Source organism: Schistocerca serialis, chromosome 3 (assembly GCF_023864345.2).
Source record: "Schistocerca serialis cubense isolate TAMUIC-IGC-003099 chromosome 3, iqSchSeri2.2, whole genome shotgun sequence".
Taxonomy (NCBI): Eukaryota; Metazoa; Arthropoda; class Insecta; order Orthoptera; family Acrididae; genus Schistocerca; species Schistocerca serialis.
In genome coordinates this window covers 126,603,391-126,628,027 of record NC_064640.1, presented here as the reverse complement: position 1 = coordinate 126,628,027, position 24,637 = coordinate 126,603,391, and the positions used below count along the sequence as shown (strand labels likewise).

General features: G+C 37.5%; 1 protein-coding gene across 1 annotated transcript in view; it reads right to left on the bottom strand.

Annotated features, from left to right (window-relative positions):
* The window catches only part of LOC126469823 (uncharacterized), a 183,606-nt gene extending 159,586 nt beyond the window's left edge, over positions 1-24,020 (bottom strand). The window contains exons 1-4 of the mRNA XM_050097109.1: positions 23,711-24,020; positions 2,804-2,914; positions 2,438-2,692; positions 2,259-2,357 (exon numbers count right to left, since the gene is read on the bottom strand). Of these exons, the coding sequence (XP_049953066.1) occupies positions 2,259-2,357; positions 2,438-2,692; positions 2,804-2,848 (399 nt within the window). The 5' untranslated portion in view covers positions 2,849-2,914; positions 23,711-24,020. The remainder of the gene's footprint in view (positions 1-2,258; positions 2,358-2,437; positions 2,693-2,803; positions 2,915-23,710) is intronic.
* Positions 24,021-24,637: the final 617 nt, after the last annotated feature.

Genomic DNA, 24,637 nt, shown 5'->3' with positions numbered 1-24,637 from the left:
TCTCACTGCACAGGATGAGTCACTAACTATTGCCACCAAGAATAACTCCGAAAGTATGATAGGAGCTGAAAGGTTTGTCAGACAAAAGTTGCGTGGGACAACAGGGGCCATAGTATGACGATGGTTTTTTGTTGCTAGGTGTGGTCGCTTCAGAGACACGAACGTCAACATTGTTTCTTTAAATGGGATGCTATAGTTTGGTACTTATTTTCTGATAGCAGCTATCAAGCCGAATCCAATGATGTGTAACAGTAAGGTCTTTGAAGGTCAACAAAGGTCAAAAAGGTGACATGAATGTGCATTTACAGATGTTCCAAATGATGAGCATTGGCATCAACGCAGTGCTGCAATCTTCTCATCATGGATTAAGTGGTATTCCTTATCACATAGGCAGTTATCGAAGTACATGTTCTGACAATTCTCTTTCGCGTATCGTCAGGTGTAGTTAGAACGTCTTTATAAACAATGTCTTTTACGAATCACTAAAAGAAAAAATCCAGAGGCATCAAGTCTGGCAAACGAACTGACCACGAAACATCTCCTCCATGTCCAATCCAATGATTTGGGACTTGTCTATGCAAGTCATTACTAGCCATCAGCGAACAAAGTGCCGGACACCCATCGCGTTGATACCACATTCTGTTCCTTGCTCCTAAAGGTATTTCTTCCAATAACAAACGTAATGTTTCTTGCAGGAATATGGTGTACTTCCTACCATTAAAATTTCCTTTGATGAAATAGGGACCTATAATTCTGTCCTCCAGAATCCCACACCACACATTCACCAAGCACAGTTTTTGGCGTACAACTTGCCACAGCCAACATGGATTTTCAGTAGCCCAATAATGCATGTTACGCAAATTAACATTTCCATGGTTCGTGAATGTAGCCTTGTCAGTAAATAAAATCAAATTAATAAATGTGTCATCCCTCTGAATCTGGAGTTGAGCCCATTGGCAGAATTCAATGCGGCGCATACAATCCATACCAGTTAATTCTTGGTGGAGACTGATATGGTAAGGATGATATTTATGGCGATGCAGAACACGAACACTACTACTCTAGCTCATGCCAGATTCCCTTGCGATATGACACGAACCAACACAAGGATCTCGAACCACAGTGGCAAGAGTACCAATTTCCGTTTCCTCATTGGTAACTTTCCTTTGCCAGATACGTTTCTGATGCGTTAAAGATCCAGTTGTTCTCAATTTATCATACACATATTTAAATGTACGATGTGTAGGGTGAGTATGTTGAGGATATCTTTCAACATATAAGCCTCTAGCTCTCACTGAATTTCGTTGGCATTCTCCATAAATGAGAAGCATATCGACTTGTTCTTCGAAGGAATAAATCATTCACATTAGCTTGATTCGACGATACTAGTCTTACTGCTCCTATTAGTGTTGCATTGAGAAACTGTCGAATGGTGTTTACGTGTCAATGACACATTAGATGGATACACCATATTTGGCAAATATTTACTATTTGCACGATATACAAGAGAGAATTGTCAGAGCATGTGCTTCGATAAGTGCCAGATAAGGAATACCACTCAATCCATGATAAGAAGATTGCAGCACTGCATTGATACCAATGGTCATCACTCCGAACACCTTCTGTAAATGGACGTTCATCCCACATTTGTTGACCTTTAAAGGCCTTACTGTTACACATCATTGGAATTGTATTAACAGCCATCATTGGATTTGTCTCAATTGCCGCTATCAGAAAATAAGTACCAAACTACAGCATCCAACTTTTAAAAAAAAAAGTTGACCTTCATTCACTAACGGACTCCACATAGCAAAAAATTTATATAATAATAATAATAATAATAACGATTATTATTATTATTATTATTAAAAATAATAATAATTATTATTATTATTATTATTATATTATGGTCCCCGTTGTCCCATGCAACATTTGTCCCACAAACGTTTCAGCTACTATCATGCCTTCGGAGTTATTCTAGGTGGCAATAGTTAGTGACTCACCCTGTGTATTTAAACCCTCAGTACAACACTAATCCAATACCTTAACATTCTATAATATGACTGAAACAATCTGCATTGCAACAGAAAAAAAAAAAAAAAAATCACTATCTCCGCATCAATTATAATCCCCGTGATGTACAGTGTTTCAGAAGTAGCACATGCAAAACGATACATATAGAACAGGAAAAAAGTCATAATTACACACAGGGAATGACATTTCTTTGATTACTGAGTCCAACATAACAAATTACTTACAGTTTCTTCTTCTGACCATTTCTTATCAATGCCCTTAGGAACAGGACATTTTACCAATGCTTGCAGTGCTTTTCCTGGGTCGTAGCCCGAATCGTGCAGCTAAAGAAAAAGAAACATTCATAATTGTCAGAGTGTACTAGTCATATTATTTACATGGAGATTAAAGCACTGTCACTCACCACATCCAAAGCATTTATTGTGGTGTCATCTCTGCTTGCAGCAACACAGCCATCATCTGGTGAGCCACCATCACACATGCCAGCAAATGCAGCCATTGATCTCGCTGCCCTCAAATACATAAGCAAATCTGTATCAAGTGTCATGCAAGGCACCCAACGCAAATCTTCACGTTCTTTTTCCCATTCAGGATCTGAAGACTGCTCTGCAATATCAGAAGTTGACAGCAACGCTGGCCGATACTCAGGTAATCGGGCCTGTACAGTGTAATAATTTACATTATTTGTGGTTCATGCATTTCTCAAATGCAGAGACACGATGACTATAAGGCATAAAATTATTAGAAAATTGACAAGCATCATACAAACCTGATGTGACGGTCCCACCCTTATTTCTCCTTGTGTTGAAGCCATGCTGGACTGAAAGCAGAACACAGTCACAGGTTCTATGGTCCCAATTCAGTACACAACTCTCACGACCTAATAAAATAAAGAACAATAGTTTGATCATAAATTATGTTCTATAACTAACTGCAGTTGATCAACTATGAAATCATAATAGTGAAGGAAGATTAGGGTTCAATGTTCCATCAAGAATGAGGTCGTTAAGAGATAGAACACAAGCTTGGAATGGAGGACAATGAAGATGTAAACTGTGATTGTCCTTTTCAGAGAAACCATCCCACTATTTGTTTTTAAGTGATTTGGAGAAACTACAAAAAAATTAAATGTGGGTGGCCAGGCAGGAATATGACTGGCAACCTTCCAAACATGAGTCCAGTGCTTTAAAAACTGCACCACCTCACTGAGTTGGCGGAAAACAGTCTTACTTCTGTTCATATCTATAAATAACTAAATGACAGATGTTATTAACCTTTCTTTTCCAATTCACAAAATGGGAACCATGCAGAACTTTCATCACTATGGTCCAATAAATTGAATCAAATGAAACACAGTACAATAAAGAAAATATATAATCCTGAACCATCAAGAGTCCACAGTTTTCTGAAGAGTGATACAAATAGAGGAAGAAGTAAGAAAATGATCCATACAGATAAAGGGAGACACCTGATATGTAATACACTAGCCAATGCTTGAATGTCGTCATCATCATCGTCATCATCATCATCATCATCATCATCACCACCACCACCATCACCATCACCATCCATTTTTTCACATACCGTCACTCTCATCCCACGTAAACTTAAATATACGCACTTTCAAGAGCACAATAGTGGCCCCTGTTGAAATCTTGATTGTGGTCGCAGACTGATTCGTATCATAACCCGAGGCCTAGGTTACGATGGCTGGTGACAAGCTGGTTGTGAGTTGGAAAAACTGATGAATGTGAATGCAAAATAAAATTTGTGTTAACAGACTGATCTGTGGTGTACCATGATGTCTACATTTACATCATTTTAATGCACTCTGATACATTTAATACACTTTTGTTACAAAAACTGCAAGGTAAATTCACATAACCTATATTAGATAATACACTAGTCTCCTACAAATATGTTAGTGCATACTACGTACATATACCATACATAAACTCTGAAAAATCCAAGGGGGGAGGTGGGGGGGACACTATGTAACTCTTACTGACTTGATGTATTTGTATGTAAGGATCACACCTGTATGGTTATTAATGCCAATACTAAATATCTAAGTTGATTTCATACAGAAATAAAATGTGTACTTTAAAACTTGAATGCTGTTGTTACTTGAGACTGTCGTCTCAGTACATAGAACACTAACACCTCCCAATAACACCATGGAATTATATTGATTTACAGAATTTAGGAGTTGTTAACTTGACCTCTGCAATAATTAATAGTAAATCAATATTTCACTCTCACAATTCAAACACTTGCGATGCAGGAGGTCTGCATATGAAATATAAACATTGTATGGCGGTACAGCCTGGTATTTACCCCATAAAATTCAGTCATCTGAATTGGAATTTTTATTTGCTATCAGTAGGCAACTTTCCACTAATTAATGTGTGCAGTGTGCTTTAAAGGTGAATGTTCTATGCAGGAGAGGCTGCTAATAAAACAAAAGCAAGGGGTTAATATCTGGCTCCCACTGTTTTATACAGCAAAACCTAACAGACATCACCATTGTATCAGGCATCCCCATTGTCAGAATCAAATGCTATCACACCATTAGATACTACTGAGTGATTTGAGACTTAACCCAAGATAACAGTACTCAGGCTAGTGATAAGGAACTTCACACTGTGAACTTTCCCCCATTTTTCAACCAATAGCGAAATTTTTTCCCACCAACTAGCTTCCTACAGCCAAGTACCGTTACTATCAGATTAAATTTCATTACCAATCTGTGCTACAGAGGTTGGTAGTGGTCTGTATATCAACAGCTGCAGCACTGCTCACCTGCCTTAACTGCAGAAAGAATCACTTCATTCCACAAGTAAACATCCTGCTTCCTTAGATGATCTGAAGACCATGAAATACATGCATCAGTGATGATGAAATGATTCTCACTAAATGTAAGTATGAAATAACATAATATTTAAGAACTTTGATGAAATGAGATGTTTCGCTTTTTGTTCCTTGTACAGTCCTTGCACTTCATCTCAAAATTGGCTGCGTGGAGGTACAAGTGTTTCTTCAGAAATGTTTCATATGCCACCTGCATCTGGAGGAGACAAAGGTTTGGTGGGACCAACACATACCATTTACTATTGGTTTCTTGGCATGGTGGCAAAAAAAAGGTGTCAATTTTAGTGTAAAGTCTTACATTTTGCTGCCAATTTTCCCTTTGTTTCAGCTGATGATGTTGCTAAATTCACACCGCCTCTTTGATTACGTTGTCCCAGATGCCTAAGCCACAATATCTCTTCTTCTTGCATTAAGGCTCTCTAAGGACCATATTTCAGTTTCAATTCTTAATCCTTTATCATTCTCTCCTTTCATCCAATATTCCTTCTTTTTCCTGTCTTCAGACAACTTGTGCCAGTTTTCTTTTCCTTCCTGACTTGGAATCGCTCCAGTTTTATAGTTTTTCTCTAAAACTCTCTTTTTTGCAATACTACTACTTCTCATATGCTTTTCCTTTCCATATCTTTCGTAATCTCTCAAATCCAGGTGGTTGTTAAAGCAAGGAAGATTGGTGTTTATGTCCCACTGAAATTGAGGTCATTAGAGATAAAGCACAAATTCGAATTGTTTCAAGGATGGGGAAAGAAACTGGCTGTGCCCTTTCAAGGGAACTGTCCTGCCATTTGTCTGGAGCAATTCAGGGAAATTAAGGAAAACTTAAATCTGGATGGCCGGATGTGGATTTGAACCACCATCCTCCCAAATACGAGTCCAGTTTGGTAACTGCTGCACCACTTCGCTAGCTCCACATGATTGTTAATTTCTTCTCCCTATGTTATTTGAAGATCTGCTTGGGGAGTCAGTTGTCATCCACTCTCTAAATATGTCCCAAAATACCAGTCTCTTCTTCTTTATTGTTTCTGATAAATGTCTTTTTAATTTCCAAAATGCTGCGTATTTCAGAAGACCTAATAATTTTTGTATAATTCTTCTTTCTAATTTATGAACCTTAAACTCTAACATTAGACATTTGCTAGCATACAAGCACTGGATTTGCTACTTTGTAGTGCTTTAAGTTTTTTTAGATAAGCACTTTTGGTTGTATGTATTCCTAGTTATAGCTTATGCCATTTCCATCTTATGTATCCTTTCCTCTAAAGCAGATTTTTCTGAACTATTTTCTTGTTTAGTGTCCTATACATAGCTGGATATTTTTACCTTTCCTATTTGCCCAATATCTGTTACTTAATATACTGGAGAACTTCTTATATTTGTAAGAAATTTTCTTTTCTCTGCAGAGATTCTAAAACCTGTAATGTCTCTTCAAGAAGACTGACTCACACTTCTGTTATTATCAGTCTTTCAGAAAGTCTGGCAATATCAGTCGTAAATGCTACGCAATTAACTGAAACACCTTTGACGTCATCCCCCCCAAAAGTTGCAATATTTTGGGTTCTTTCAATTTTTCATTACAAATTCTTAGAATTGTGGAGATAAACCACCACCTTACCTGACACTTGTATGATGAAATGTTGAGTTCTTTCACACATACACTTCACTTCTGATACTGTTTTTATCAGAATTTCTTAAGCTAGGTTTGCCAACTTAGTTTTTACTACAAATTCATGGATTACTTTATCTAGGGCTCCCTTATCTACAGAGTAAAAACTTTTTAAAAAACTCAATAAACGTAAAAGTACATCTTTGAAGTTTATTAATCTGTGATGAATTTGTTGTTTTCATTTCTGTTCAACACCTATGTGGTATCTCACCATCATATTTACTTGCGACAGTAACATATTATTACCACATGACTACACCTCCATAAACAACAACTGCCAAGACTACTGAAAGAGAATAAACATTTCAATAACCAGATGGACAGTTCACAATGTTGCGGTGGTGGGGTGGGGGGTGGGGTGGGGGTTGGGGGGGGGCATAACGGCAAAAGGGAGTTTTAAATACAGCTCGCCGGCTTGGCAGTCCAACACCGTGAGCACTTACCCGCGACGACATTGCTGTTGTAGTCTGCTCTTTATTGCACTTCTCGTTCTTGGACTATTCACTTTTCTATTTTGCTTTCTTTTCATAGTTCAGTACACATTCTTCCTGTTTTCATGCTGGATCTGTATTCAGTTCTTGACGGGCTATCCACTGAGCCATTTTACAACTAAATCTGACGGGGGGTGCAATGGGGAGTATGTTTGGGACCATCCATGTATTAAGCTCATCCTATCAGTTCTGCCATAGCTGTTGATAAGTTAGTATTAAGATATGACGGGAAAAGATGAACATATAATGGTCCAAAGTCTTGCTGAACAGATTGTTTGTACAGTCTGGATAAATACATCAAATAAATGTCTCCAGTACATGAAAATAGTATTCATCTCACAGTGACATACTCAGCAGGTTCAGATAGTTTAAGAGAGAGAACATGGAAATTTCAAGTACAGGGTGACCCGAAAGTGAATTGACATTTGAAAATGCACTAATCCACGGAATAACGTGGATAGAGAGGTAAAACTTGACACACATGTATGAAATGACATGAGGTTTCACTGAAACCACAAATGTGTGCAAAAACCGGCCAGTGGGTGACACTGGACAGCAAAACGTCGGTGACACCATGATGGGTGAAGGAATGCCAGTATGTTACAGAATCACTTCAGCCCCAGCCTGATTGATAAACACCTGCTGGAAATTAGGACTTTAATGCAGGACAGCCCTCCACCCCATATTGCAACAAGTGTGAAAGATCTCTTGTGCACATTGTTTGGTGACGATCGCATGCTGAGCCACGATTTCCATCATGCTTGGCCTGTCAGGTCCCCAGACATCAGTCCATGTGATCATTAGTCATGGGGTCACCTGAACTCAGTCTACCAGTCATCCGACCTCATTAAGGATGTTGAAAGACTTCGGAGGGCAATTTCTCATTGTACCTACTGATGTGCTGTGCAGTACTGTTCACAACATTCTACCTTGACTACAGGTATTGTTGATGTATGAAAGCCAACATACTGAGCATTAGTTATAAAAACACTGTCTTTACTAAAAATCAATTGTTATGCTAATTAATGCTTTTGTATCACATGAAGTGCCATCCGTTGGTCATTTTGTGCACCTTTTTTTGGTTTTGATAAAATCCCAGGCATATTTCCATTTTATTAGCTCATTATTTACATACAAGGAGTCTTGTTTTGGCAATTTGATATTTTCAAGTAATCCTTCAATACAAATTATACATGTTTTTATATGTATTATACATGTTTTTTGTTTGCTGGCTTATGTATATTTTAATAGATATTTACATTTTATGTATCACAATATAGTGTCCCGGAGTGTCTGTTAGGAATGTTTCTAAGTTCGCATAATGTTGAAATTTGTCAGAAATCTATGTATGGTGTGTACTGTTTTATTTATATGTATGTTCTTTTGACAGTGCAAGCCACTCCAGTGACACATATATGTTTTCAATTAATTTACAATTCATATTTGTGGAATTTCTGTGACAATAACTACATACAATGATCATGTTATTCTGTGTTTTATTTATTGTGCAAAGATATAATTTGTGTTGGGAGTTCTACTGATTTGACACCAAGAAATAAAACAACAGAACTCTCAACACAAATTATATCTTTGCAGAATAAATGAAAACATAGAACAACATGATCTTTATAAGTTGCTATTATCACTTATATTCTGCAATTATCAATTGTAAACACATGTGTGTGACTGGAGTGGATTGTCCTGCGAAACAAATGTAAGAGCAAATAAAAAATTGCACACCACACATACAGCTCTGATGAGCTTCAACAGCACAGAAACATTTTCCACATCACTTCAAGACACCATATTGTGATACAAAAAATTCAACTATCAAAATAAAAGTACGCCAACAAACTTATATTTTTATAATTTCATCCAAAAAAACTGTATACTATATATAGCAGAAGTACTTCAAACCAGCAAATTGCTGGAACAAGATTCATCATATGTAACTAATGAGCAAATAAAATCAATGTGCAGCAGAAAATGGAAAAAACTTAATATGTAAAAAAAATGTCAAAAACCTAATATGTGAAAATTGATTCTCTGGACTTCCCAATAATGTTTCAGAAAAAGATCAGATTTTTTCCCCTGAAGGACTCCCAGCTATGCTCACAGAGCATTTTCATAACTCTCTTGTATTGATCGAAATGACTAGTTACAAATCCAGCAACATGCATCTGAATTGCTTTGATGTCTTCATTTAATCCAAACTGGTGGGATCCTGAACATATGAACAGTGCTCAAGATGTATTACACAAGCTATCTTATGTGATGTGCTACATTTTCCCAGAACTCTCCCAATAAAGCATAACTAGCTATCTAATTTCAGTGTATGTTCATATGCTCATTTCGTTTCATGCCATTTGGCAATGTTCTCTCTCTTTCATTAAATTTGTTCTCCGAAGGGTATTATTTAGATGTCCTCCATATCTCTCTGTCCTGAGCATCCTCCTTAATTTACTTATTACTTCTTCCTCTCTTCACATATGTTAATATTCCAAACCTTATCCCTCCTCTGCCTCTATTTCCTTCCACTTTTCACTCAATGATGCTCTGTAGTAGACAATTTCTACATAATATGTGTCCCAACCAAGATTTTTCCACTTTTGTAACATTCTCATGAAATCCCTCTCCTATCCTAACCCGCTGAGCACCTTCTCATTTATCACTACATAGATCCATTTCACTTTATGCATTCTTCTCCATAACCACATTTCAAATCTAGAAAATATTTTTGTTCTTTCTGTCTGATTGTACATGTTTCAGAACCATAAGACACTACACTCCACACAGAACATTTGGCGAACCTATTCCTTGGTGTAATGGGGATGTTTCTGGCTGTCAGCAAACCTTTCTCCTGAAAGCTCTCTTTCCCACAGAGATTCGACATATCACTTTCTCTGTACAACTTTCATTGAATGTTATCAAGTTTCACAAATACTGGAATGACTAAAACCTGTTCAAATACCATTCCATCTAATCATACATTAATAATGTCTCTCTAATTCTCATCACTTTCATTCTAAACTCTTTACCCACACTTACAATATTCTGTATCATTACCTGGAGCTCTACTTCCATTTCTACTACCACAATCGTATCATCAGTGTACTTGATGGTGTTTATTCTTTCTTCTCCCACTAAAAGTCTTTTGGTCTTTCCAAGGCGTTATTAATTAGCTTTTCAGCATATATATTGAAAAGTGCTGATGACATACAGCAATCCTGTCTCACACCTCTTCCAATACCTAAATCTTCAGTTTCATCTTCTTCTACTCGAACTACCATGTTCTGACTCGTATAGAATTGCTTATCTACCTTCCAATCTACACCAGTATCTTTCAGAATCTTCAAAAGCATATGCCAGTCAATTCCATCAAATGTTTTTTTCCCAGTTGCCAAAACAAAGATACATTTCTCTAGTCACTTCCAAAAATCTTTATGCCATCATCCTCAGGCACCCAACTGTATCTCTGGTGCCCCTTCTTTTTCTAAGACTGAACTGATCTTCTCATATATTCTCCTCTATTTTCCTCTCTATTCTTGTCAGCACCACTCTGCTCACAGCCTTGGTGACATGCTATACACAACTAATTATTCTGTAGCTTTAAATTGATTGGCATTGCATTTCTTTGATATGAAAGCCATTATGGACTTAAGGAGATATTCAGACCAGATACCTATGTCATATATTCTATTGAATAGATGTGTAATTCTAGTTGTAGAATCATTGACCAAGACCTCCAGTTCCTCAACGAGTATTTGATCACAGTCCATCACTTTCCTTTCCTCATGACTCTGGATCGCTTTATCCACTTCCCATTTTTCTGTTATTGGTCCCCAGTGGTTTCCATCACATTCTCATTCATCCTCTAAGAGTAATCACTCATGATCAGCAGTAAAATCATACAGAGTATTCGTTGTTACCTTTCCCTACTTGTTTAGCATCCCTTGAATTTTTATACACTTTGCAGCTCTGGACATTTCATCCATTTCACATAAAACAGAATACTATTAACACAGTTTACAAACATTACAGGATTGTTTCTCCCACTCATCCACATATTTTTTTGGCAACCTGCCATTCATTAAATCAAACAGAAATTCTGCCCAAGTCTTCATCAACACCCCTACACTGTCCAGTACACAACACTGTCTTTAGTAACCAGGCTCAGATTGCTGACCACACTACCCAACAGATCATTCATCAAGATGGAGAACTGGATTGTATCACACTTCCCTGGAGCATTTCCGATGTTCCCTTCATCTCCGATGAACACTTGCCGACTAGGAAAACATGCTGGGTGATATTGCCCTAAGAGTATTCACTCCATTCATATATCTGAGAACCTATACCATAAGCTCTGACCTTGAATAGGAGTCTAAAATGCCATACACTGTCCACATATCTAGGAACACACGAGAGCATGCTGAAAAGTAATGCTTCTGAATCTGTAATGTGAAGACTCTAAGCTTTCTGAATAAGACAATTATTATTAATATTCTAAACTTTTAATTTCTACATCTACTAATTTTTTTCTCAACAGAGACACCCTGGCGACAAACACATTTCTCACAAAGAGAGACCAATTTGTTGATACTGTCACTGTAGAATGTTTGACTTTGTTGATGGAGTCAGAACCTCACCTCTGCCTGCACCACTTCATCAATCAAAGTGACGTCCTCAGGGGTGTTCTTTAAGTTTTGGAAACAGATGAAAATCAGATAGAGACAAGTTGGGAATGTATGGAGGATGATCAATGACAGTAAATCGAAGGTGTTGGATTGTTGCAGATGTCACAGCACTCCTGCATGATATGGCATTGTCATACTGAAGGTGAGGGTGCTCCATGTGTGGACAAACTCTTCAAATTTGAAACTAGATTACAGAATGCTGTTTCTAACACATTGGCATAGTTACATTAAACACCAGCTTACACGTTACGATTCAGAGTCCTCTAGCAGCAGAGGGCTGCACATATGTAGATATGAAGAACAAAGATGTTAATAACTTCTGTTTTGTTTTAAAAGCTATGAGTTTTCACATAAAAAATTCAGGGGCACTACTTTTCAGCATGTCCTCATAGAACCTGCCTGTTGGCTCTCAGGATATCATGTGTAAACTGAGTGGGTGAGCCGTGTCTCGCACAAATGATGTTTTCTGAATCCCTGATGATTTACAGACAGTATGTGTAGGTACACTTTGAGCCATTTATTTTCATTTTATTATGATGACAAACTTTACATTATTTAGAGATGAACCCTGGATGAATAAATCAAATTAAACTGCCTTGACCAACATTGCCACAGAGCTTGTGTGTGTTATACGCCCAAACTCAACATATGAGTAACACTTCACCCTATTGTTCTGTGTTGATGCACTAGAAGCAGAGTTTCATGAGCAATCATGAACAATAAAGTACCTTACTGATAAGGTAGCTGAGTATCTCAATTTCGACATAGTCACTGGACAGGACATAGACCACTGTAGCTATCCAATGTTCCTGTTTTGTAACACAAACTGTGTCCATGGAGATAGCTTAAGATGCAAATGAAATACGATTTATATTATTCATTAATGATGAAAAGTCACACACAATGTGGAGACAAATGCATACATATTCCATCATCTTGCAGAGCAAGCACAGAATCAGCACATGCACAGCGTTTGCTGTTTGCAAATTATGTGGTTGATTATTATATTGGATGGCATGTGTCAGACTAATTCTATAATATGTAAAAAATATTATTCTATGCACACCCAAAACATGATGGAATATTCTATCCATTGGGAAAACCTTCAAGAAATGAATACATGCTGCTACTGGTGAAGTAACACAGTAAGATGGGTCATGGGTAACGCTTGGATAGCTCACGCAGTGGAGCACTTGCCTACGAAAGGGAAAGGTCCCAGGTTCAAGCCCCAGTCCAGCACACAGCTTTAATCTCTCAGGAAGTTTCAATACATACACATCTTACCTATGTCATTAAGCTATTCTACACATTTGCTGAACCAATATGGGTTGCATTCAATAGAAACAGCGATTTAGCATTAGACTGAAGTAAGCCAAAAGGCATACAGCTCCACATAAGAGACCACCATGGATCCAGTTGTCTTGTGTTCTGCCAATTGTACTCTGCCCAGCGGGAGTAAGTTGTACTCTGCCCAGCGGGAGTAAGTTTGGGTGAGAGCACACACTCATGATATATCTACTACATGCTTCACAGATTACCACTAAATGACTGGAGGAGGCAGAAGGCTATCCCTTGGCTACATCTGCGCATGTACACTGCAATGCAATCAGTAATAGGCCATCATAATGTTATGTTTGTGTTTTATGTATGATTATGGAATAAAAAGAATAGATAGGGTATACACTGGTTAGGGCACATCACTCGCATAAAGACAGCTCCCTATGATAGATAGATTTCCAATAGGCATTGTTCATATCAGTTCAGGCAGGCTAGGAAAAAATCTTACCTTCATAGTCTTGGATGTTACTGAATTAGGTATATGTTAAAATGAAGGCCTAGGTAATGCATGTGAAGTTTTTAAAAATATTTAAAATGCTGTATATCTGGAAAAGTTCTAGATATTTTGTTAGTTTTTTTTTTTTTTTTTTTTTTTTTAATATGAAAGATAATTGCTTTATGATTACAAAGAAATCCTCCATTTGGACTTATCTGTCAAAGTTCTTTTACTATGCGTTCTGAACTTTTTTTATAATTAATGCAATTTTTTTTCAAAAATGTCAGTGTATAAAATTTTAATTTTTTTCTTTTCGTTAGGACCATATAGTTCTACATTCCCTGAAAAGGAGAGCTTCCATTTTTAGGTTGAACAGCTTTTATAAACAACTGAAATTTTTGCAATGCATAAAACTTGTTTTATTATCACATAAAAGGCTCATAAAAATCAAAACCTAGCATTATTTAACATAATTTTAGTTTTGAAAGATGAGTAAGAGACTTATGGTTCCAAAATGTATGTGGAACGTCCAAAGACTTAAAGGTTTCAATATATACAACTTCTGTGCGCTCTGTTTTGTACTGAAATTAGTCAGTCAATGAACTAAAAATGTGTTCCACTGCTTCAGAATCTTCCTTTCATATAGAGTGATGCCCTCCTGTGGAACCAATAGGAACTGGAGCACTTACAATCTTCAAAACATTGTCAACAGGAATTGAGCACTGATGGCGTTGTTGCTATCCTTCAGCTGGAAACCTATATCCAGCAGCTGGTCCATGTGGTAGCACAAAGTTCGCTACAATTTCATTTAACCCATAACTGGTGTGTATAATCTCTGCAATCCACCAGTCACAGTCATACACACATGCCACAAACATCCCTCTTCTCAGGTTGTGAATCTGAATATTATCCTGCTGTTTCTGAGGTGTTGGCCAAATGAGCGAAATTTCTTCTTTTTTGCTCTTTAAAGTGCGTGCGATATGAGTTTGCCCATAACTTGGAGTCCAAAAATGTGTCTTCTGAATTCCTTTCACAGGAGCAGTTTGTTTGGACCATTCTTCTTTCTTCTGCTCACAGAATTCTTCGATTTCCTCTTTAGACAAAAGAATGAGGGCTGTGGATGTGTAAGATTTCACAACCCTCGTAAAATCTTCAGTATTCTGAATTGCAGCTGAATTTGGTCTGGAAAGATTATGTTTTGTAGCATGGTGCTTCAACAGACCTCCTACACCATCACAAAGCCCCTTCCTGTGACCAGTACACTGTATACCCAGTCAGTTGGCACAAGCAACTTAAGTCAATTCAAACAGCTGGTAGCGATTTTTAAAATGACTAGGAGCACCATCAGAAGTAATGACAATCTTCTCTGCCCCTGTTTGCAGTTGAAGAATTTTGAGCATTGGTAGCAAAGCATGTGCCGAGTCATGTCCTGTGTCATCACTTACAACTGCAACACTTGTGGTCTTGTTTTGAAAATATGTCACTCCTGTAAAAATTGAAACCTGGTTATTACTCCAAAGATACCCTTGTACTTCTGGTGGGAGGATTACAGACCAGTTCTCAGCAAAATCACAGTGATGCACTAAACATAGTTCTTCAGCCTCTACACACCCTTTCACTTCTGCAAAGTGGTGTTGTTGTTGCAATATCTTCAGATGCTGGTGTGGTACTGCTTTCATTGTCCATTTAACAAGTTCATCAATGAAACTGTCAAAGGCAGCAGTTTTCTTAATTAGTTTATTTTCCTACCATGTTGCATATGTAATTTCTGCAGAGTTATCTGCTACGTCTTCCAGGCCACGTATCTGTAAAGACAGTCCTACCTTTCCAGGGCAATCATTACATTCTTAAAACAAGTAAGTCTCTCGCTCTACGTCACAGACTACTAATGACTTCACACACCCAACCAAGGTGTCATATGTCACATACTCCAGTAAGTTCTTCAAAGTTACCACACAAAGTTTAAAATTTTCACAGTACACGCATAAACAGACATCTCTAGGTGCGTGTGGAGCAACCCACTTAGGTTGTAGTGCATAAAATTTTGATATTCCAATATGTGATATTGTACAGTTGCTCTTATAAATTGCAAAAGTTTCTTTAATACTGCGAGTCGTGTACCTCTTCACTTTCACAACTTTTTGACCTTCAACTGTTACAGTTACAGTGTCTTTCTTGTTGGCACTCTGGTGAGAACAGTTCCATTTATCTTCCAGATAAAATGACTGCACTATTTGAACTTGACCTGCTTCCACAGGATGACCATAATAGGGATCTGGTATTCCAAAGACTGCTTTTATCAGACCTTACATTTCTTGATTTGTCTACTATGTACTTTGATACTGATGGAACATGGTTCAAAATTGTTTTCTTTGAAAATATCTCTGGAACAATAGTTTAAAACTTGCACCTTCTCACTATAGGATGCACAACATTCAACAGCTGAATTGATATTTGTGAAAAATTCCTGGCAAGAGGTGCAAGAGAGCTTTGGAAAATTTTCTTCTGAAGATGGAATTTCTACTTTGAAGAGTGTGGTCAGTTTTGCTGTAGTGTATTCATCCAGAACTTTAGTAATTTCTCTGCACTTTCTTGATGCATAGAGCTCATGACTCGACTTCACTGACCACAGTTTCTTAACAGGACTTACATCTACCTCTGTAGTTGACTGATTCATGGTATTTAATTCTTCCTCTACTGATACAAAATCTGCATCATCTGCACGTGGGATGCTTCACCTTGTTCAGATACGGTCATTGTTGTTCGTCAAGACATTTAAAACACAAAAAGTCGTCGCCACTGAAAAAATCTTCACTTTGAAACAGAGTCTTCAAATGAGAACACTTATTCCCAACCTGAACAAAGTCTGTTTTCTGTTTGTCTCATATCACTCTTTTTATGGATATGCAAATAGTCAGCACACTTCATTCTTCTGTGGCCCCAGTCAGAAGACATTTAAAAGAGTGCTTTTCACAAAACAAAATGCGACTGTGCCAACTGGCAAATTTCTCACTAAAACACAGAACTCACTGGATGGTCTCAGATTTCTTAGAAGCCTCTTCAGTAAACAAATTAGCACTTAACAACTACAATACAGAAACTTGCAATGAAGAACCATGACAAAGAAACTGACAAGAAACTGCAACAAAGAAAGTGGTAAGAAGTAACTGCAACAAAGACAATAGAAATAAATATTGTAACAAAGAAATTAGTAAGAAACAACTACAGTGAAGACATACATTACCCTTGAAAATTAAAAAAAAATATCTTTTAGAATAAAACCTGACCAACTAAAAAGTGCAAGCTCTTCTTTAAAGAGAATATAGTACTACATGGTACTAATCAACAGAAAAAAATCTAACTTTTGCTGGATTGGCATTTTTGAATAAAAAAATTTCTGTAAATTATAAAAAAAATTCACAAGGCGACAGTAAAAGAACTTGGGCAGATATGTCCAAACGGAGGATACCATTGTAATCATAAAGCAATTATTATCTTTCAAATAAAAAAAAACTCTAACAAAATATCTAGAACTGTTACAGAGATACAGCATTTTAAAAAAACTTCTGAAATTCACATCTTCAAAATCATGTTCGCAGTTTCATCTTTGGAGGCCTGTATCTCGAGGCAGAAATTTTTTTGGAGAAAACAAAAAGTACGTGTTTTTTACTTACTCCTCAATTTTAACATACACTAAATTCAATAACATCCAAGACTATGAAGGTAACCCCCCCTCCCGCATGAAGTGATACGGATTATGCCAATAACAGCATCTAATGATCACTCTATAAGAAAAAGTAGAATATAATAGCAAACTGCTGATAAGGAACTGACTTTGGCCAAGGGTGTGGATAAGTTGAACATATACTGACCTACTACAGGGAATTTGAGGACAGAACTGACAAAAGTGAGATGAACTGGAGGTCACACACAGGAGATAAATTTTTGTTAAGGAACATATTCTCATAAAGGTAGCCTTTAAGGATTATTTGCAGCAGACATCTGCAAGACCCTGAGAACATTTTTCTAAGGATATGTTCAAATGAATTTATAACAAGTGTTCACAGAGGCTATCCCAAATCACAATACATGCCTGAAACCCTGACAGCAATGACCATCCAACTGTGTTCAGCATAGAAGGTCTTGCTCCATGTTGTGAAATGCATCACTGATTTGGGGTCAACAGAAGCGTCCAGTTCCACCTGTCTGCTCTGGCCCGTGACATAATGGTGTTGTGGTGTAGGACATCACTACGGTGTAGTGTTTTTGAGTTGGTTGTGTTTGTAGATGTCACGTTGCTGTATTTGATGGTGCCCTCTAGTGGCGGAAGTGGACATTCTGAGTTTACGTGTGGCATTGGGTTCATTTGAGTTTCCATTGTCAATGTGCTAACGTGGTTTTGAGTTTAGGTAGTTGGTTCGATATGTGGGTTGTGAAAGTGTTTTCAATGAGTTACTAAGTTTTTTTTGTTTTGTTTATGTGTTTGGCATTTTTGTGAGGTCCGATTAGTTTGGTGCTTGTTGTGCAGAAAGAAATCCAAAAAATTATTGCTTTACAGTTACGTAGGGATATGACAAGTTTTCGAGTGGGTACTTCTGGAGATTTTTTGTTTAGTGTGTGTGTGTGTGTGTGTGTGAGAGAGAGAGAGAGAGAGAGAGAGAGAGAGAGAGAGAGAGAGAGAGAGAGAGAGAGAGAGAGGGATTTTGGGGGGGGGGGGGGGGGGGGAGGCAACCTAAGTGGTATTGCCAGAGGCTTGTTGGTAAGTAATCGATAGCTGTGGTTGAATGGTTGAATTATATAGGTCAAGGGAAATATCCGATTCCTGTGGTGGAGTTGGTGTGATTATTTGTTTTAGGACGGTGTGGTATTTTTTTTATTGTTGTATATTTAGCTTGTTCCCTCCCTAAACACCCGACAAATTTCTGTAGTTGTCCCATTAGTTTCATTTTGGGAGAGAGAGGTTACTGTGTCATTTTTATTTTTGTTTGCATTTGTCAGCATATGTACATAGTGACATCATCGTCGCCATATTGTATACGCAGGAACTATGCATTTCCTGCATGGGTCAAAGCAGATGGATGGAATCTGACATTTCTGTTATGACATGTTTCTGGTAATCAGCTCTGTCCTGGAGATTGCAGTAAATTACACAACACCTGAAGTACCCTAAAGAAAAATTCTAAGAGTGTTACACCATCAGCCACATGTACTTGTCAAACAACAGGTCCTCCTCAAGCAACCAAATGCTCCCAAACTCAAAAGTTAACTACACATGCACAACATTGAAATGTTGCTGAGGCTCCATTATGATGGAGCCAGAGGTTGCTGTGCACAGAAAGTGCCACTGTGTCCAGGAGTTCTGCAAATATAGGATTTAGAAACTGATGGTAAGCTGCTCCCATTACACAAACTGGCAGAAGCACAAGTTCTAGAAGGTGTTTACTTATCATTCCAATACAAATGTTAACAAGATCTACAAGAAATTATATATCCCATATCTGACTATCCCCACTGTTAAAGTAAGTGGTACACGTATAGTAGCTCCTCTCTGTGAATAACACTTGCGTGTGTGGAGAGCACATTATTCCTATTTTCATGAACAAACCATCGCACAGAGTCCACATAAGGTACAAAATCAGATGGTCCTAATGACAACAACTCCTGACTGTGCCTACATATTTAATAAGTTTCACCCATGCAATACAGTTAAGGGGCCTATGTGAGCTGTGCCCATCACTCTGGTTGTAAATGAATGAATTAACCTGTTTACCACATTATGAAAATCCATTGTCCTTACATGGCACCTTCCGCCATCAACATGCTGAGGATAAAAACAGTTATGAAATACACACACCTACGAACTGAAGGTCTACAACCAGAATAATTATTTCTACAATGTTTAACTACTAGTTGGCTACACTGGGTTACATGAAATAATGAATGCACCTCACTTGTGTACACTTCTCCCAAATGACAGGTAAAAAAGAAAATGTCCCTTAACATAAACTGATCCTCTGTGTGTGACCTATAGCCCGCAAAGTCTGTTGGTTACGTTCTGAAACAAACTGCATTTCATGTACTATAATGGCATCAGAAACAGATACGCAAAGTTATGATTTGAACATTGACCAACTAACAAATTCAGGGTCGACAGAAGCGTCCGATCCCACGCGTCGGCTTTGACCCGTGACGTAAGGGTGTTGTCGTGTGTGACGTCATGACGGCGCGGAGTTTGGTTTGAGTGTGGTTGTCTCCAGTTCTGTTTTATCTTATTTTATTTACTTTTCTGATCTGTTCATTCTATCTCGTGAGATTTTTTTAAATTTAAAAACACTTATTACTTATTTTAATTATCTGATTCCTCCAATTTCTGTTTTAGTTTATTATATTTATCTTTCTGATCTGTTCGTTCTATCGCGTGAGATTTTTAAAAAAAAAAAAAAAAAAAAGACAAAAAACACTAATCAGCTACTGAAGCATCTTTATCTTCTATGGGTTGCAGGGGTTACGACCCCTGGGGAGGTGGGTGGGTATCCTTGCATGGCTGTCTTCACTTACACGTTGTAGCTACGCAAGGCGTCTAAATTTGTTTATATTTCGTTTGCCCCCCACCCAAAACACCCCATTTCCCGCGCTTGTCCCGTTAGTGTCATTAGGCTTCTTGTGGAAAGTGTGTGTGTTTGTTTTTGTTTCCGCCATATTTGTGACGACATGAGTCAAAGCAGACGGGCGGGATCGGACGCTTCCGTATTTCCCAAATTCACTACTTTTTCCTGAAAATCCATAAAAAAGTAGCTCAAAAACAGCAACTTCAGCAAAATCACAACAAAAATGAGACTACACTTAGAAAAGGAAATGGTGACACATTACAAAAAAAATGACACTGTTACTACCAAATTTTCCAATTCGTCAAAATGTTGTGTGTTTTAGTATTACTATTTTATTTCAAGATTCAAATACTACAGGATTAACTATGCATTGAAATCACACCCAAGATAAATTTGCAAGACCACGAAAATGAGGTAAATCATCTTTCAACTCTGTGGGTATCTTGAACAGATGACAAGCCTGAAAAGAAACAAAAGGAAAGAAGTCTAGGTTGAATGTGATGTCAAGGTTATCATAGTAAGAGTATAAGCTCAAACTGTGGAAGGGAGGAGAATTAAATCCACTTTATCAATTTCGAACAGACAATTCTGGCATTTGCCTCCACCAATTTTGGAAACACAGGAAGGCTAAGCCTGGGTGTACAAGTGGAGATTAAAACCACCGAATGTGAGTCCAGTGTCTTAACACCGCACTATGTCACATGGTGGAAAGAAAAGAGAAACATACAGCTTTTATGATGAATGACTGCAACATTTTGTCATCATCATCATTTATGTAAAAGCTATACAAAAATTTGCAAACATACAACAATATGGAGCAGAAGGAAATACCTCTCATAACATTAAATTCTCACAAGCATTGTCTACTCTGTTTACAAAAGACACTTCATAGCAATGACATACACCCAAACATAATTCTTACCAAATTGTTCCTGTATCACTTAAACACTGGGTTTGCACAACACGTTTTTGCACAACTCAGTGCACAAATTTTAAGTAAACCGTGTGCTACACTGGATCTGATGACTGTAAATGCCTCGTAACAGCTATGGATGGCATCAAACTCCAATCAGACAGTCAACATATATCTGTACTTAAAGAGTACAGATAATTACTACTCTTCTCAGTCAAAATAAGAAGCTTACACACAATGTAACACAAACACACTTCTTAGCAGTATTTTTATTTCCAATAATCAGTTTCCTCCGAAGAACAACATAAGTATTCAAGTTTCACTAACCACCTTCATCTCAAGGGTACATTGTAGTCTCCCTTCTCACCAATGTAACAAACATAGCAATAAAATATTTATAAAAAGAGAAAACACACCAAGAAAACTGAAGAAACTACTATTGCCATCAGAATTAAGAAATATTCAGAGATTTGCCAAAAACCATATTGTATTTGTTTCCGATTTGTGCGTTATTGATCATTAGTCATGCGACACTTTTATTTTTACTTTCCTTAATTTATTCGAAAATCCCAAGGCAATGTCTTATATCTAGAATGAGACTTTCACTTTGCAGCAGAGTGGGCGGTGATATGAAACTTTCTGGCAGATTTAAACTGTATGCCAGCCCAAAAGTCAAACTCAGGACCTCGTGGGCAAGTGCTCTACCGACTGAGCTACCCAAGCATGACTTGCAACCTGTCCTCACAGATTCAATTCTGCCAGTACCTCGTCTCCTACCTTCCAAACTTCACAGAATGAGCACTTGCCCTCGAAAGGGAAAGGTCCCGAGTTCGAGTACAGCACACAGTTTTAATCTGCCACAAAGTTTCAACATCATATATGCTGTTACTTCCATTAAGGTATGTGTTCGTCACTTTTCCACGAAAGGCAATCAACAAAGCACAATTCACTGAAATTCAAATATTTAATGCTGTTGTGACTGATACTCTACTCTCAGCTAGAGCCACCGATGAAATTAGAAGTGGGTGTGTATCAGAAATGGGGATACGGTGATAGCTTACATGAGAGATAGATATAAACTGTAATGACCTGCATTCAGCTATATTCAAACTTGAAACTATGTTCAAAGGAAAAATTTGAATATGCTGAAGCAGAGAACTGGTCCTTGGTTTGCATCGTCCATAGCAGTCCTGCTTATCTTTGTTAACTTTTATTTCTCAATGACATTCTTGTCACATAATAAGTGTAACATTGGTAGGCATAAAACGAGCCAGCAGACTAACAAATTTACGATTCTAACACAGTCCTCTACCTAAACAAACTTACATCTATATAGTTTCCTATTGATGTCATGTTATTGTTTAAAACAAACTACTGCCCCCATTTGCTAATTCTAGCCAGTCAAATTAACAATGTGTCAAAACCACATCTTCCTGTGTTATTCAGAGAAATATACTACACACCAAAAGCATTTTCATAGAGCATGTTCTTTCTACACACAGCAAGCATCCCTTGTATCTTCTTTGTTGGGCTGTTACTCAACAGAACAAATGGCGCAGCAAAAACACATCATGATTTTCCATTATGACAAACCACATATTAACATCAGTACATCTACCCAAATTTAATTTTTCACGTTTTCTCTAAGCCACTACAGATTAAATGCAAAGGTAGTTGCTTTCGAAGTATCAATTTCCACGTTCCCCTAAGAACTCAGGAACCCCCCAGTAAAAAGGATATATATATATATATATATATATATATATCTCGCGCACTTTGATCAACTCTTAAGTTCTCTTTAAAATCCGCAGTAATGCTCTTACAGACGCAAATGCCACTTTAAAAAGCAACTCCTACCCGTGAAACACGGAAATTTGTGTGCCCTTCATACATTAATACTCTGTAAACATTTATATTACTGTAGGACAAGTCAGAGCAACACAAAGCACTTGCCTAGCACAAACGTGGCCCTCAGAACAAAAGGTGACGTTATTCGTGAGCCTCATTTGTGCTTCCATTTAAGATGCTACGGGTTGTAACAACTTCCAACGACTAGTACAAATAGAGGGACTGCTGCCAACCAGCCAGTATTTACATTGGTGATACCCTAAGTAAACACAAACACGCGAAACAATAATTTATAAGGAAACATATGAGCCTGCAACCTGCGCCTACGTTGAATTCTGTATTGTGTGGGTTCACTATTTCGCGATTTCTAAATAAATGCGTCAACTCTCACTGACTTTGCGTAAACTGATTATACACTGGTTGCATTCACTAGATAATGCGTTACGGATATTGAATTCCGTTCACCCAAAATGGTCATGAAGTACATTCGAGCAGCAAAATATTAATCCACAAGTCCCAAATGAATAGCCAGGTTTTCAAACAACTTATGCCATGGGCATAAATCACAAAGATCTCGTGGAACTGTGTACACAAATGTAATCAATCAAGTCTCGATTGTGTTGCACGTATGATTAGAACAAAGGTGAAAATGACATGTAAGTTTTGATAATGTTCGAAATCTAACGAAAGCTGTATATGAACCAACAAATGCCTGTCATTTCTCATCTATATACTAACGTTACTATCGTCCTCATTTTTCTACTCCTCCTTTTATTGTTATATCGAAGATCAACAAAACAATTATCAGACTCACCTGCGATAATTGATGTTTACAAAAACTTCCATTTCTCACTTTTAACATAAATTTTCTGAACACATCCTGAGCGAAACGAAGCAACAAATTACACACATATAACCACCATTGGGTATCACAACCATAATATCGCTAACACTCGCAGGAATTGCTTCCACGTAAAAAACACTATGTCGGATTTGGTTACAATATTATGGTTACATAGGTAAACTGAGTCTCTATTTCGAAGAAACAAACACAGCGCACGAAAACAGACACATCATATTGTCTTCTATTTGCATCTCCTTCAGTCACTAACACACCTTCAAAACACAAGCAAACGCATCTCGACAAATCGATTTTAACCCCGCAGCAAGATAATGTATATCACAGCCAAAGATATAAAATAGTATGCTACCAGAGCCTTTCGAAATAATTATGTTTTGTCTTGGCTAATATAAATTATAACTAACTTATGGTAGCAAACGTGTAAAAATAAACAAAGAAATTAACTCTATTCCATATGAGAAAGAGTCAGTCAATCTAGTGCATTTTGTTATCTGCGAGAATACGTGCATCCTACAGTGCGTCAGTCACTTCTGGAACATGAGCTTACGACTGTTTAAATTCGATAGAAAATAAAAAATGAATGACATTTCTAAACATTAAGCAAGAACTTTCTTAGGTATCCCAACGCATTTTGTATATGCAAAAATCACTTGTTTTTATGTTTCAACGACAGATGTCTACCACTTCGAAATTTTTATTTATTGCTAAGTTACATGTTCTATAGACAACGTTGTAGCAGTTCTGCGTTCCCGCGACACATGTGCATTTATGCTGTAGTAAACACAGCAATGCCGTACAAAGTGAAGTGCAATGACATGTCGGAGATTCGATTTGCAAGTGATATGAGCTCGATCAGATGGAAACCCAGTTGTAAGCAAA